Source organism: Salmo salar, chromosome 17, assembly GCF_965601325.2.
Source record: "Salmo salar chromosome 17, fSalSal1, whole genome shotgun sequence".
NCBI lineage: Eukaryota > Metazoa > Chordata > Actinopteri > Salmoniformes > Salmonidae > Salmo > Salmo salar.
Window position 1 is genome coordinate 86955011 of NC_138307.1, and position 16917 is coordinate 86971927.

General features: G+C 48.1%; 1 protein-coding gene across 2 annotated transcripts in view; it reads right to left on the reverse strand.

The window, feature by feature from the left end:
* Positions 1–2878: 2878 nt before the first annotated feature.
* Positions 2879–16917, reverse strand: part of LOC106609832 (stimulated by retinoic acid gene 8 protein homolog) — a 70211-nt gene continuing 56172 nt past the window's right edge. For both annotated transcript variants that reach the window (XM_082964351.1, XM_082964352.1), the window contains 3 exons: positions 15430–15491; positions 4741–4852; positions 2879–3550 (listed from right to left, as the gene is read on the reverse strand). In XM_082964351.1, coding sequence (XP_082820477.1) covers positions 3470–3550; positions 4741–4852; positions 15430–15491 — 255 coding nt within the window. In that variant the 3' untranslated portion in view covers positions 2879–3469. The remainder of the gene's footprint in view (positions 3551–4740; positions 4853–15429; positions 15492–16917) is intronic.

The following is a 16917-nucleotide window of genomic DNA, read 5'->3' on the forward strand; positions in this document are numbered from 1 at the left end:
GATAGGATGATACTGTCCTCACTGTTAGGATGATACTGTCCTCACTGTTAGGATGATACTGTCCTCACTGTTAGGATGATACTGTCCTCACTGATTAGGACTGATACTGTCCTCACTGTTAGGGATAGATACTGTCCTCACTGTTAGGACGATACTGTCCTCACTGTTAGGATGATACTGTCCTCACTGTTAGGATGATACTGTCCTCACTGTTAGGACGATACTGTCCTCACTGTTAGGACTGATACTGTCCTCACTGTTAGGATGATACTGTCCTCACTGTTAGGATAATACTGTCCTCACTGTTAGGATGATACTGTCCTCACTGTTAGGATGATACTGTCCTCAGGACTTTTAGATGATACTGTCCTCACTGTTAGGATGATACTGTCCTCACTGTTAGGATGATACTGTCCTCACTGTTAGGATGATACTGTCCTCAGGAACTGTTAGAATGATACTGTCCTCACTGTTAGGATGATACTGTCCTCACTGTTAGGATGATACTGTCCTCACTGTTAGGATGATACTGTCCTCACTGTTAGGATGATACTGTCCTCACTGTTAGGATGATACTGTCCTCACTGTTAGGATGATACTGTCCTCACTGTTAGGATGATACTGTCCTCACTGTTAGGATGATACTGTCCTCACTGTTAGGATGATACTGTCCTCACTGTTAGGATGATACTGTCCTCACTGTTAGGATGATACTGTCCTCACTGTTAGGATGATACTGTCCTCGGAACTGTTAGAATGATACTGTCCTCACTGTTAGGATGATACTGTCCTCGGGAACTGTTAGAATGATACTGTCCTCACTGTTAGGATGATACTGTCCTCGGGAACTGTTAGAATGATACTGTCCTCACTGTTAGGATGATACTGTCCTCGGGAACTGTTAGAATGATACTGTCCTCACTGTTAGGATGATACTGTCCTCACTGTTAGGACGATACTGTCCTCACTGTTAGGATGATACTGTCCTCACTGTTAGGATGATACTGTCCTCACTGTTAGGACGATACTGTCCTCACTGTTAGGATGATACTGTCCTCACTGTTAGGACGATACTGTCCTCACTGTTAGGATGATACTGTCCTCACTGTTAGGATGATACTGTCCTCACTGTTAGGATGATACTGTCCTCACTGTTAGGATAATACTGTCCTCACTGTTAGGATGATACTGTCCTCACTGTTAGGATGATACTGTCCTCAGGAACTGTTAGGATGATACTGTCCTCACTGTTAGGATGATACTGTCCTCAGGAACTGTTAGAATGATACTGTCCTCACTGTTAGGATGATACTGTCCTCACTGTTAGGACGATACTGTCCTCACTGTTAGGATGATACTGTCCTCACTGTTAGGATGATACTGTCCTCACTGTTAGGATGATACTGTCCTCACTGTTAGGATGATACTGTCCTCACTGTTAGGATGATACTGTCCTCACTGTTAGATGATACTGTCCTCACTGTTAGGATGATACTGTCCTCACTGTTAGGATGATACTGTCCTCACTGTTAGGACGATACTGTCCTCAGGCACTGATAGGACGATACTGTGGACTGTTTCTCACTAAGGCAGAGGGTACCAGGCTGGGGAGACATGGCCCCGCAGGCTGTGTTAGGATGGGGTTGAAGCTAGGAAATGATTGCTCATTATGCAGAAAGAGGACTGGGCTGGGGCTGGAGGAAGAGACAGACAGACAGACAGACAGACAGACAGACAGACAACCATGGACATCATCAGGCAGTGTGAGGTGGAGACTGGGGCTTTAGGCACAGCTGGGGACTGGTCTCACTATAAGGTAGAAGAGAGGGGACAAGCCTGGGGCTGGGGACAGGTCTCACTATAAGGCAGAAGAGAGGGGACAAGCCTGGGGCTGGGGACAGCTGGGGACAGGTCTCACTATAAGGCAGAAGAGAGGGGACAAGCCTGGGGCTGGGGACAGCTGGGGACTGGTCTCACTATAAGGCAGAAGAGAGGGGACAAGCCTGGGGCTGGGGACAGCTGGGGACAGGTCTCACTATAAGGCAGAAGAGAGGGGACAAGCCTGGGGCTGGGGACAGCTGGGGACTGGTCTCACTATAAGGCAGAAGAGAGGGGACAAGCCTGGGGCTGGGGACAGCTGGGGACTGGTCTGTTCACTATAAGGCAGAAGAGAGGGGACAAGCCTGGGGCTGGGGACAGCTGGGGACTGGTCTCACTATAAGGTAGAAGAGAGGGACCAAGCCTGGGGCTGGGGACAGCTGGGGACTGGTCTCACTATAAGGCAGAAGAGAGGGACCAAGCCTGGGGCTGGGGACAGCTGGGGACTGGTCTCACTATAAGGCAGAAGAGAGGGGACAAGCCTGGGGCTGGGGGCAGCTGGGGACTGGTCTCACTATAAGGCAGAAGAGAGGGACCAAGCCTGGGGCTGGGGACAGCTGGGGACTGGTCTCACTATAAGGTAGAAGAGAGGGGACAAGCCTGGGGCTGGGGGCAGCTGGGGACTGGTCTCCTCACTATAAGGTAGAAGAGAGGGACCAAGCCTGGGGCTGGAGACAGACAGCCAGCCAGCCAGCCAGCCAGCCAGACAGACAAACACTGCCACACGTGATCTGTATTTCTAGAATGTAACCAGTGACCGTGAAACTCAGAAGCCTGTAGACCAGCGGTTCCATAAAACTGAACGGTGGAAAAACCATTGGAACCATTTCCCTGTTTGACCGCTAGGTTTTATGGGTATTGCAGAGCGGCTCAAAAGGCCACACTAGAATCCTTCAGATTCAAGTGCAGACCTTTTCCCCACGATCGAAGGGCCACTCTGGTTGCATTTTAAGATTTTAAATCATGTTCATTTACATTTTTTAAGGTTAACCACATTACAATGATATAAAGATACAAAGGCGATATATTTAAAAAAAATAAAATGTTTTATTTTTTTTTACATTTTATAAATTCTTCCACGTCCCAACCACCCCCTCTCTATCACACTCTGAGGCTGAGGGTTTAATACACAGAGAAAGACTGTCTGGACAAAATGCTGATTCTGAACGGTTTAAAAAGGCTGAACAATGATACACATCAAATAGAAACTGCTGAATGATTCGCCTCATCATCACATCACATATAAAACTGAACAGGAATGTACAGAGTATAAAACATGTCTATAATAATAATAAACGGGTAGAAAAGCCCGGAACAATAATTGTATTTTTTTAAAAAGCTGAACATTTATAAAACAAATCACAAATAGTGATCATTTAACAAGTAATAATAAGTAACACAATGTGTCTTTCATTTCACCAGGAACAAACACAACAAATAGGTGCTGACATGACAGGAAGTTGGGGTTTTAATCGGGGGGAACAGGCTCGTTGGTATTGGCTGGAGCTGAATCAGTGGGACGGTGTTAAATACATTGGTTTCCACGGTTTCCAGGTGTTTGATGTCATTCCGGACAGCAGCCTCCTGTGGATCACATGTCCTCACTGTCGAAGGACTCTGAACACTGGAGAAAGATCTCCTCATAGTCCCTCACAGCAGACAGACACAGGTCCTATATGGAGAGAGAAGAACCTGTTATCTGGTGGACAGACAGACAGACAGACAGACAGGCAGACAGACAGACAGACAGACAGGCAGGCAGACAGACAGAGACATACCTGGTTATGTCCTGGTTCATACCTGGTTATGTTCTGGTTCCTACCATACCTGGTTATGTCCTGGTTCCTACCTGGTTATGTTCTGGTTCCTACCTGGTTATGTCCTGGTTCCTACCTGGTTATGTCCTGGTTCCTACCTGGTTATGTCCTGGTTCCTACCTGGTTATGTCCTGGATCCTACCTGGTTATGTCCTGGTTCCTACCTGGTTATGTTCTGGTTCCTACCTGGTTATGTCCTGGTTCCTACCTGGTTATGTCCTGGTTCCTACCTGGTTATGTCCTGGTTCCTACCTGGTTATGTCCTGGTTCCTACCTGGTTATGTCCTGGTTCCTACCATACCTGGTTATGTTCTGGATCCTACCTGGTTATGTTCTGGTTCCTACCTGGTTATGTCCTGGTTCCTACCTGGTTATGTCCTGGTTCCTACCTGGTTATGTCCTGGTTCCTACCTGGTTATGTTCTGGTTCCTACCTGGTTATGTCCTGGTTCCTACCATACCTGGTTATGTTCTGGTTCCTACCTGGTTATGTCCTGGTTTCTACCATACCTGGTTATGTCCTGGTTTCTACCATACCTGGTTATGTCCTGGTTTCTACCTGGTTATGTCCTGGTTCCTACCTGGTTATGTTCTGGTTCCTACCTGGTTATGTCCTGGTTCCTACCTGGTTATGTCCTGGTTCCTACCTGGTTATGTCCTGGTTCCTACCATACCTGGTTATGTTCTGGTTCCTACCATACCTGGTTATGTTCTGTGTCCTACCTGGTTATGTCCTGGTTCCTACCATACCTGGTTATGTCCTGGATCCTACCTGGTTATGTCCTGGTTCCTACCTGGTTATGTCCTGGTTTCTACCATACCTGGTTATGTCCTGGTTTCTACCATACCTGGTTATGTCCTGGTTCCTACCTGGTTATGTCCTGGTTCCTACCTGGTTATGTCCTGGTTCCTACCTGGTTATGTCCTGGTTCCTACCTGGTTATGTTCTGGTTCCTACCTGGTTATGTTCTGGTTCCTACCTGGTTATGTCCTGGTTCCTACCTGGTTATGTCCTGGTTCCTACCTGGTTATGTCCTGGTTCCTACCTGGTTATGTCCTGGTTTCTCCACCATCTGAGTCTTGACGAAACACATGATGTCCTTATAGATCTCCCGGAGCTTCTCAAAGTCCCCACACTGAGGAGGGGCCAGGACAGGACTGGAGACACACAGAGAGAAGTGGTTGGTAATGAATCAACAGCAGGTAGCAACCATTATTCTCCTGTCACACCAGTCCTACAGTACATCAGAGGACAGAGGAGCAGGGAAAGGAGCCTGAGTAGGGAAGGTGATTGTTAATAAGAGAGAGAGAGAGAGAGAATTGGGACAGTCTCAAGAACATACTCCTTGAGTCCTTTTCTCCTCGCCTCCTTCTTAAATCACATTGGATGAGAAAGCCAGGAGGTCCCTCCCCTCTGACCTTCTCCTCCAATGGGTTTCGAGAAGGAGGTGAGGAGAGAAGAAAGCCATTGAGATTCCCCCATTGTTATCCTAATGGAGTATTCCTACAGTAAGGCATGACAGAGGTGTAGGACTGGAAGAACACAGAGCAGGGGGGATTATTAACCTCTCTTGGGTAGGTATTTTCACATCCGGATGAAAAACGTGCCCAAAGTAAACTGCCTGTTACTCAGGCCCAGAAGCTAAGATATGCATATAATTGGTAGATTTGGATAGAAAACACTCTAAAGTTTCTAAAACTGTTAAAATAATGTCTGTGGGAATAACAGAACAAAACAAAATTCAGCCTACCACTGTTTTCAATGGCTCTCACTTTTATTATAAGGCGAAATCCTCCCAGATTGCAGTTCCTAGAGCTTCCACTAGATGTCAACAGTCTTTAGAAAGAGTTTCATGCTGGTTTTTGGGAAAATGAGACAGAAATTGTAGTTTTTCTACGTGGATCCCATTTTGGCTGTAGTGTTTCCAAGCGCGTGGAAGAGAGAACGCGTTCTTTGGTATTTTTCACCGGTAAAGACAATAACGATTCTCCGTCTTAAAATTGTATTGTTTATTTACGTATTCGGGTACCTGAGGTTTGATTCTAAACGTTGTTTGGCTTGTTTGGAAAAGTTTATTAGTAACGTTTGGGATTCATTTTGTATGCATTTTGATGGAGGGAAACTGGGTGGATTATTTTGAGTTTTTATGGATATAAAGGACATTATCGAACAAAAATACCATTTGTGATGTATCTGGGACCTTTTGGAGTGCAAACAGAAGAAGATCATCAAAGGTAAGGCATTTATTATGTCGCTATTTCTGACTTTCGTGGCGTACTCACTATTGAGTGGAAACAGATCACATGTTTTTCCCCTGTTCCTCCTGTTCCTGTTCCTGCCTCCTGTTCCTGCCTCCTGTTCCTGCCCTGTTCCTCCTGTTCCTGCCCCTGTTCCTGCTGTTCCTGCCCCTGTTCCTGCCTGTTCCTGCCTCTGTTCCTGCCCCTGTTCCTGCCCTGTTCCTCCTGTTCCTGCCCCTGTTCCTCCTGTTCCTGCCCCTGGAGGTTCTCACCAGGGACTAGATGAGGGAGGAAGGATGGAGAGGGAGGGAGGAAGGAAGGATGGAGAGAGAGAGAGGGAGGGAGGAGGGAGGGAGGATGGAGAGAGAGGGAGGGAGGGAGGATGGAGAGGGAGGGAGGGAGGGAAGGAAGGAAGGAGGAGGGAGGGAGGGAATAGGTTCTCACCAGGTACTAGATCAGGGAGGGAGGGAGGGAGGGGATAGCTTCTTCCTGCCAGTATTAACATTAGGGAAGATGGAGGCAGAGGGACTTCATGTGAACCTCGTTCCCTGCCATTACATCGGTGTGTGGTGTGTGTGTGTGTGTGTGTGTGTGTGTGTGTGTGTGTGTGTGTGTGTGTGTGTGTGTGTGTTATCCAGGGCACGTCAGGGTCCAGTCCTTAGTTGAGGGAGACCTAATTAAAAGTGAATTCTTAATGAGCGCTGCTCCAAAGCCACCACCTTTACCCTCTCTCTCTCTCTCTCCTCTCTCTTCTCTACCCTCTCTCTCTCTCTACCCCCCTCTCCCCTCCCCCTCTCTCTCTCTCTCTCTCTCTCTCTCTTCTCTACCCTCTCTCTCTCCTCTATCCTCTACCCTCTCTCTCTCCCTCTCTCTCCTCTCCCCCTCTCTCCTCTCCCACCCTCTCTCTCTCTCTCTCTATCCTCTACCCTCTCTCCTCTACCCTCTCTCTCTTCTCCCCCTCTCTCCTCTACCCTGTCTCTCTCTCTCTCTTCTCCCCCTCTCTCCTCTACCCTCTCTCTCTTCTCCCCCTCTCTCCTCTACCCTGTCTCTCTCTCTCTTCTCCCCCTCTCTCCTCTACCCTGTCTCTCTTCTCTCTCTCTCTCCTCTACCTTCTACCCTCTCCCCTCTCTCTCCTCTACCCTCTCTCCTCTCCCCTCTCTCTCCTCTACCTTCTCCCTCTCTCTCCCTCTCTCCTCTATCCTTCTACCCTCTCTCTCTCTCTCTTCTCCCCCTCTCTCCTCTATCCTGTCTCTCTCTCTCCTCTACCTTCTACCCTCTCTCTCTCTCTCTCCCCTCTCTCTCCTCTATCCTGTCTCTCTCTCTCTCCTCTACCTTCTACCCTCTCTCTCTCCTCTCTCTCCTCTACCTTCTACCCTCTCTCTCTCTCTCTCCCTCTCTCTCCTCTATCCTGTCTCTCTCTCTCCAGGACCAAGTACAAACCCTCCAACCCAAACAGGTCTGTGGTGTTGATGGTATACTAAACACAATGATAAAATATACAGACCATAAATTAAAATGGCAATACTCTTACCTCGCCTGGCCCCCCAATGGCCGGCCTGCCCCCCCCCCCCCCCGCCGTGGGCTGCCCCAACGGGACGGCCTTCTCTGATAAATCCTCTGCAGTATCATCAACATCAGACTCCAGCCTTTCCTCAGTGGAAAACAGACAGACCATGTATCCCTGCACAGCCTTATTGACAAACAGACGAAACAAAAACAAAGTCTTCCCATGTTTTGTTTTTTGTCTCCTGACCCCTCCTGTCTCAGCCTCCAGTATTTATGCTGCAGTAGTTTATGTGTCGGGGGGGCTAGGGTCAGTCTGTTACATCTGGAGTATTTCTCTTGTCTTATCCGGTGTCCTGTGTGAATTTAAATATGCTCTCTCTCTTCCTCTCTTTCTGTCTTTCTCTCGGAGGACCTGAGCCCTAGGACCATGCCTCAGGACTACCTGGTATGATGACTCCTTGCTGTCCCCAGTCCACCTGGCCGTGCTGCTGCTCCAGTTTCAACTGTTCTGCCTGCGGCTATGGAACCCTGACCTGTTCACCGGACGTGCTTGTTGCACCCTCGACAACTACTATGATTATTATTATTTGACCATGCTGGTCATTTATGAACATTTTAACATTTTAACATCTTGACCATGTTCTGTTATAATCTCCACCCTGCACAGCCAGAAGAGGACTGGCCACCCCTCATAGCCTGGTTCCTCTCTAGGTTTCTTCCTAGGTTTTGGCCTTTCTAGGGAGTTTTTCCTAGGGAGTTTTTCCTAGCCACCGTGCTTCTTTCACATGCATTGCTTGCTATTTGGGGGTTTTAGGCTGGGTTTCTGTACAGCACTTTGAGATATCAGCTGATGTACGAAGGGCTATATAAATACATTTGATTTGATTTGTTGATTTAAAAAATAAAATAAAGCTTTTGATTCAATTTGGCAAAAGGGTCTGCTATACAAATGGATGAAAAACGTTGTTTGTGTACATGGATTTTATAATATTGTATGTTTATCTCCCAAACACCAAGTGAGCAGTTAAAATGAACAATATAAACAAAGATTTCTTCCCATAGGGCCGTGGGGCGAGACAGGGATGCAGCTTGAGCCCCACCCTCTTTAACATATATATCAATGAATTGCCGAGGGCACTAGAACAGTCTGCAGCACCCGGCCCTCACCCTACTAGAATCTGAAGTCAAATGTCTACTGTTTGCTGATGATCTGGTGCTTCTGTCCCCAACCAAGGAGGTCCTACAGCAGCACCTAGATCTGACAGACCAGGGCCCTGACAGACCTGGGCCCTGACAGACCTGGGCCCTGACAGACCTGGGCCCTGACAGACCTGGGCCCTGACAGACCAGGGCCCTGACAGACCTGGGCCCTGACAGACCTGGGCCCTGACAGTAAATCTCACTAAGACAAAAATAACAGTGTTCCAAAAAAGGTCCAGTTGCCAGGACCACAAATACAAATTCCATGTAGACACAGTTTCCCAAAAGTACACAGAAAAACCGATACATACCTCAGCCTAAACATCAGCACGACAGATAACTTCCACAAAGCTGTGAACCATCTGAGAGACAAGGCAAGAAGGGGCCAGTCCTACTGCTATACTGCTACTCAGCCCAGATTCCCAGTCCTACTGTTACTCAGCCCAGACTCCCAGTCCTACTGCTACTCAGCCCAGATTCCCAGTCCTACTGCTACTCAGCCCAGACTCCCAGTCCTACTGCTACTCAGCCCAGACTCCCAGTCCTACTGCTACTCAGCCCAGACTCCCAGTCCTACTGCTATACTGCTACTCAGCCCAGATTCCCAGTCCTACTGCTACTCAGCCCAGATTCCCAGTCCTACTGCTACTCAGCCCAGACTCCAAGTCCTACTGCTACTCAGCCCAGACTCCCAGTCCTACTGCTATACTGTTACTCAGCCCAGACTCCCAGTCCTACTGCTACTCAGCCCAGACTCCCAGTCCTACTGCTACTCAGCCCAGACTCCCAGTCCTACTGCTACTCAGCCCAGACTCCAAGTCCTACTGCTACTCAGCCCAGACTCCCAGTCCTACTGCTATACTGTTACTCAGCCCAGACTCCCAGTCCTACTGCTACTCAGCCCAGACTCCCAGTCCTACTGCTACTCAGCCCAGACTCCCAGTCCTACTGCTACTCAGCCCAGACTCCCAGTCCTACTGCTCCTCAGCCCAGACTCCCAGTCCTACTGCAATACTGCTACTCAGCCCAGACTCCCAGTCCTACTGCTATACTGTTACTCAGCCCAGACTCCCAGTCCTACTGTTACTCAGCCCAGACTCCCAGTCCTACTGTTACTCAGCCCAGACTCCCAGTCCTACTGCTATACTGCTACTCAGCCCAGACTCCCAGTCCTACTGCTACTCAGCCAGGCTCCCAGTCCTACTGCTATACTGCTACTCAGCCCAGACTCCCAGTCCTACTGCTACTCAGCCCAGACTCCCAGTCCTACTGCTATACTGCTACTCAGCCAGACTCCCAGTCCTACTGCTACTCAGCCCAGACTCCCAGTCCTACTGCTACTCAGCCCAGACTCCCAGTCCTACTGCTATACTGCTACTCAGCCCAGACTCCCAGTCCTACTGCTACTCAGCCCAGACTCCCAGTCCTACTGCTACTCAGCCCAGACTCCCAGTCCTACTGCTCCTCAGCCCAGACTCCCAGTCCTACTGTTACTCAGCCCAGACTCCCAGTCCTACTGCTCCTCAGCCCAGACTCCCAGTCCTACTGCTATACTGTTACTCAGCCCAGACTCCCAGTCCTACTGCTACTCAGCCCAGACTCCCAGTCCTACTGCTCCTCAGCCCAGACTCCCAGTCCTACTGCTCCTCAGCCCAGACTCCCAGTCCTACTGCTCCTCAGCCCAGACTCCCAGTCCTACTGCTCCTCAGCCCAGACTCCCAGTCCTACTGCTCCTCAGCCCAGACTCCCAGTCCTACTGCTCCTCAGCCCAGACTCCCAGTCCTACTGCTGCAGTCTGTGCATGCTTGTCTCTCTCTACCAGGTTCCCAGTCCTGCTGTGGAAGCCTGGGCTGAGTAGCTGTATAGCTATGGTTCTCTCTCTCTCTCTCTCTCTCTCTCTCTCTACCAGACTCCTGGGCTGAGTAGCTGTATAGCTATGGTTGTCTCTCTCTCTTCTCCGGTTTTCACTCTGAATAAAGTCTAATTACAGTGACTCATTAGGGCGTTAATATACACTTGTCAGTTGTCACCGATGGCAGAATATTCTGTCTGTATGGGACCTACTTTACTGAATGTTTAATACTGGCCCAATGACTCATTTGGTGTTGTTGAATACATTATAGATTGGTAACGTCGCTGCCATACTGGAATAGATAGCAGGACAGTGCCCAAGGCTGGTTGGCAGGATTATGTGAATGTGACTTCATGAATATGTTCAACTAATGTATGTGTATGTGTTTTCTGGTGTTGAGGAGTCGGAGGCCTGTATCGAATCTCCCATTCCTCTCAAAACATTTTGAAAAATATATTGCTCAGTAACTCACTGCCTTCCTTAAGACAAACAATGTACACGAAATGTTTCAGTCTGGTTTTAGACCCCACCATAGCACTGAGACTGCACTTGTGAAGGTGGTAAATGACCTTTTTAATGGCGTCAGACCGAGGCTCTGCATCTGTCCTCGTGCTCCTAGATCTTAGTGCCGCTTTTGATACCGTCGATCACCACATTCTTTTGGAGAGATTGGAAACCCAAATTGGTCTACATGGACAAGTTCTGGCCTGGTTTAGATCTTATATGCCGGAAAGATATCAGTTTGTCTCTGTAGATGGTTTGTCCTCTGACAAAATCAAGGTTCCGTTATAGGATCACTACTGTTTTCACTATATACACTCAGCAAAAAAAAGAAAACGTCCTCTCACTGTCAACTGCGTTTATTTTCTGCAAACTTAACATGTGTAAATATTTCTATGAACATAACAAGATTCAACAACTGAGACATAAACTGAACAAAGTTCCACAGACATGTGACTAACAGAAATGGAATAATGTGTCCCTGAACAAAGGGGGGGGGGTCAAAATCAAAAGTAACAGTCAGTATCCGGTGTGGCCACCAGCTGCATTAAGTACTGCAGTGCATCTCCTCCTCATGGACTGCACCAGATTTGCCAGTTCTTGCTGTGAGATGTTACACCACTCTTCCACCAAGGCGCCTGCAAGTTCCAAGACATTTCTGGGGGGAATGGCCATAGTCCTCACCCTCCGATCCAACAGGTCCCAGACCTGCTCAATGGGATTGAGATCCGGGCTCTTCGCTGGCCATGGCAGAACACTGACATTCCTGTCTTGCAGGAATTCACGCACAGAACGAGCAGTATGGCTGGAGGCATTGTCATGCTGGAGGGTCATGTCAGGATGAGCCTGCAGGATGGGTACCACATGAGGGAGGAGGATGTCTTCCCTGTAACGCACAGCGTTGAGATTGCCTGCAATGACAACAAGCTCAGTCCGATGATGCTGTGGTACACCGCCCCAGACCATGACGGACCCTCCACCTCCAAATCGATCCCGCTCCAGAGTACAGGCCTCGGTGTAACGCTCATTCCTTCAACGATAAACGCGAATCCGACCATCACCCCTGGTGAGACAAAACCGTGACTCGTCAGTGAAGAGCACTTTTTGCCAGTCCTGTCTGGTCCAGTGACAGTGGGTTTGTGCCCATAGGCGACGTTGTTGCCGGTGATGTCTGGTGAGGACCTGCCTTACAACAGGCCTACAAGCCCTCAGTCCATCCTCTCTTAGCCTATTGCGGACAGTCTGAGCATTGATGGAGGGATTGTGCGTTCCTGGTGTAACTCGGGCAGTTGTTGTTGCCATCCTGTACCTGTCCCGCAGGTGTGATGTTCGGATGTACCGATCCTGTGCAGGTGTTGTTACACGAGGTCTGCCACTGCGAGGACGATCAGCTGTCCATCCTGTCTCCCTGTTGCACTGTCCTAGGCACCTCACAGTACGGACATTGCAATTTATTGCCCTGGCCACATCTGCAGTCCTCATGCTTCCTTGCAGCATGCCTAAGGCACGTTCACGCAGATGAGCAGGGACCCTGGGCATCTTTCTTTTGGTGTTTTTCAGAGTCAGTAGAAAGGCCTCTTTAGTGTCCTAAGTTTTCATAACTGTGACCTTAATTGCCTACCGTCTGTAAGCTGTTAGTGTCTTAACGACCGATCCACAGGTGCATGTTCATTAATTCTTTACGGTTCATTGAACAAGCATGGGAAACGGTGTTTAAACCCTTTACAATGAAGATCTGTGAAGTTATTTGGATTTTTACAAATTATCTTTGAAAGACAGGGTCCTGAAAAGGGGGCGTTTCTTTTTTTGCTGAGTTAATAAATTACAGAGATTATTATTTACTATATATATATATATATATTCATTTTACCTCTTGGGGATGTCATTCGGAAACATAATCTTAACTTCCACTGCTATGCGGACGACACACAGCTGTACATTTCCATGAAACATGGTGAAGCCCCAAAATTGCCCTCGCCTAGAAGCCTGTGTTTCAGACATAAGGAAGTGGATGGCGGCAAACGTTCTACTTTTAAACTCGGACAAAACACAGATGCTAGTTCTAGGTCCCAAGAAACAGAGAGATCTTCTGTTGAATCTGACAATTAATCTGGTGTAACGCCCTGACCATAGAGAGGGGTTTTTTGTTCTTTATTTTGGTTAGGCCAGGGTGTTACATTGGGTGGGCGTTCTATGTTCATTTTTCTATGTTTTTGTAGTTCTTTGTTTTGGGCCGTGTGTGGCTCCCAATCAGGCACAGCTGTAGTTCGTTGTTGCTGATTGGGAGTCACACATAAAGGAGCCTGTTTTTCCTTTGGGGTTTTGTGGGTGATTGTTTCTGTTCAGAGTGTTTCCTAACAGGACTGTTTTTCCTTTGGGTTTTGTGGGTAATTGTTTCTGTTTAGAGTGTTTCCTAACAGGACTGTTTTGCCGTCGTGTTTTGTTCATTTTTGTAGTGTTCTCTTTGTTCTAATTAAATTTCAAGATGAACACTAACTCCGCTGCACCTTGGTCTACTCTCTTTTCCGACAGCCGTTACATCTGGATGGTTGTACAGTCGTCTCAAAAAAAAAACTGTGAAGGACCTCGGCGTTACTCTGGACCCTGATCTCTCTTTTGAAGAACATATCAAGACTGTTTCAAGGACAGCTTTTTTCCATCTACGTAACATTGCAAAAATCAGAAACTTTCTGTCCAAAAATGATATAGAAAAATTAATCCATGCTTTTGTCACTTCTAGATTACATTACTGCAATGCTCTACTTTCCGGCTACCCGGATAAAGCACTAAATAAACTTCAGTTAGTGCTAAATACGGCTGCTAGAATCTTGACTAGAACCAAAAAATTTGATCATATTACTCCAGTGCTAGCCTCCCTACACTGGCTTCCTGTTAAGGCAAGGGCTGATTTCAAGGTTTTACTGCTAACCTACAATTCATTACATGGGGTTGCTCCTACCTATCTTTCCGATTTGGTCCTGCCGTACATACCTACACGTACGCTACGGTCACAAAACGCAGGCCTCCTAATTGTCCCTAGAATTTCTAAGCAAACGGCTGGAGGTAGGGCTTTCTCCTATAGAGCTCCATTTTTATGGAATGGTCTGCCTACCCATGTGAGAGACGCAGACTCAGTCTCAACCTTTAAGTCTTTATTGAAGACTTATCTCTTCAGTAGGTCCTATGATTGAGTATAGTCTGGCCCAGGAGTGTGAAGGTGAACGGAAAGGCTGGAGCAACGAACCGCCCTTGCTGTCTCTGCCCCTCTTTCCACTGGGATTCTCTGCCTCTAACCCTTTTACAGGGGCTGAGTCACTGGCTTACTGGTGTTCTTCCATGCCGTCCATGGGAGGGGTGCGTCACTTGAGTGGGTTGAGTCACTGACGTGGTCTTCCTGTCTGGGTTGGCGCCCCCCCTTGGGTTGTGCCGTGGGGGACATCTTCGTGGGCTATACTCGGCCTTGTCTCAGGATGGTAAGTTGGTGGTTGAAGATATCCCTCTAGTGGTGTGGGGGCTGTGCTTTGGCAAAGTGGATGGGGTTATATCCTGCCTGTTTGGCCCTGTCCGGGGGTATCATCGGATGGGGCCACAGTGTCTCCTGACCCCTCCTGTCTCAGCCTCCAGTATTTATGCTGCAGTAGTTTATGTGTCGGGGGGCTAGGGTCAGTCTGTTATATCTGGAGTATTTCTCCTGTCTTATCCGGTGTTCTGTGTGAATTTAAGTGTGCTCTCTCTTTCTCTAATTCTCCCTCTGTCCTGCTTCCTCCCCTCCCAGAGGACCTGAGCCCTGGGGCCCTGGACCATGCCTCAGGACTACCTGGTCTGACGACTTCTTACTGTCCCCAGTCCACCTGACCGTGCTGCTGCACCAGTTTCAACTGTTCTGCCTGCGGCTATGGAACCCTGACCTGTTTCACTGGACGTGCTACATTGTCCCAGATCTGCTGTTTTCAACTCTCTCTCTCTCTCACCTGCTGTCTTTAACTCTGAATGCTCGCCTATAAAAAGGTGCTGACCTGTTACACCCTTTACAACCACTATGATTATTATTATTTGACCATGCTGGTCATTTATGAACATTTGAACATCTTGGCCATGTTCTGTTATAATCTCCACCCTGCACAGCCAGAAGAGGACTGGCCACCCCTCATAGCCTGGTTCCTCTCTAGGTTTCTTCCTAGGTTTTTGGCCTTTCTAGGGGAGGTTTTTCCTAGCCACCGTGCTTCTACACCTGCATTGCTTGCTGTTTGGGGGGTTTTAGGCTGGGGGTTTCTGTACAGCACTTTGTGACATCAGCTGATGTAAGGAAGGTCTTTATAAATAAATTTGATTGATATTTGATGAGACTGAAGGACACCATTCTAGGTGATTACAGGTGACATCTTACTGTATTGAAAGCTGTGTAATTACATCAGTGTAATGTAATATGTGAATCTACCTGTCGTCTGAAGTGGAGTCCATCTCTTTCTTCACCACATCATAGGCATCCTGAAGCAGGTCCTGACAACAAACAAACAAACAAACAAACAAACAACATTCTGGAACGGTTGTAACAACACGGCTGAAACAAGATGACTGTCTGTCTACCATCCATCACTATGGGGTCACTGTTCCCATTTCTCCAGTGGTATGACTGTCTACCATCCATCACTATGGGGTCACTGTTCCCATTTCTCCAGTGGTATGACTGTCTACCATCCATCACTATGGGGTCACTGTTCCCATTTCTCCAGTGGTATGACTGTCTACCATCCATCACTATGGGGTCACTGTTCCCATTTCTCCAGTGGTATGACTGTCTACCATCCATCACTATGGGGTCACTGTTCCCATTTCTCCAGTGGTATGACTGTCTACCATCCATCACTATGGGGTCACTGTTCCCATTTCTCCAGTGGTATGACTGTCTACCATCCATCACTATGGGGTCACTGTTCCCATTTCTCCAGTGGTATGACTGTCTACCATCCATCACTATGGGGTCACTGTTCCCATTTCTCCAGTGGTATGACTGTCTACCATCCATCACTATGGGGTCACTGTTCCCATTTCTCCAGTGGTATGACTGTCTACCATCCATCACTATGGGGTCACTGTTCCCATTTCTCCAGTGGTATGACTGTCTGTCTACCATCCATCACTATGGGGTCACTGTTCCCATTTCTCCAGTGGTATGACTGTCTACCATCCATCACTATGGGGTCACTGTTCCCATTTCTCCAGTGGTATGACTGTCTACCATCCATCACTATGGGGTCACTGTTCCCATTTCTCCAGTGGTATGACTGTCTACCATCCATCACTATGGGGTCACTGTTCCCATTTCTCCAGTGGTATGACTGTCTACCATCCATCACTATGGGGTCACTGTTCCCATTTCTCCAGTGGTATGACTGTCTACCATCCATCACTATGGGGTCACTGTTCCCATTTCTCCAGTGGTATGACTGTCTACCATCCATCACTATGGGGTCACTGTTCCCATTTCTCCAGTGGTATGACTGTCTACCATCCATCACTATGGGGTCACTGTTCCCATTTCTCCAGTGGTATGACTGTCTACCATCCATCACTATGGGGTCATTTCTCCAGCGGTATGACTGTGGGTAGTGTGTCAGTACAATAGAGAGACGAGGGGTGACTTCTAGACAGGGAGCCAAACCACCAAAGCTCTTAAAACGGCTAACCCTGTTGTCTACTGTCTTTTACCCCCTAAAGACTAAAGCAAGGTGCTAGAGAGACCATCTCTTCCTCCCTTCCTCCCCCTTTCAGACGGATTAGTAGTGGCATCTTGTCCTGGGAGAAGCCTACTGGGAGAGAGGGATGAAACGAAGGAGAGAGAGAGAGAGCCAGAGGGATGGAGAGACAGACGGAGAGGGAGAGACAGACGGAGAGGGAGAGAGCGGAAACTCGCTAGTAAAACTGC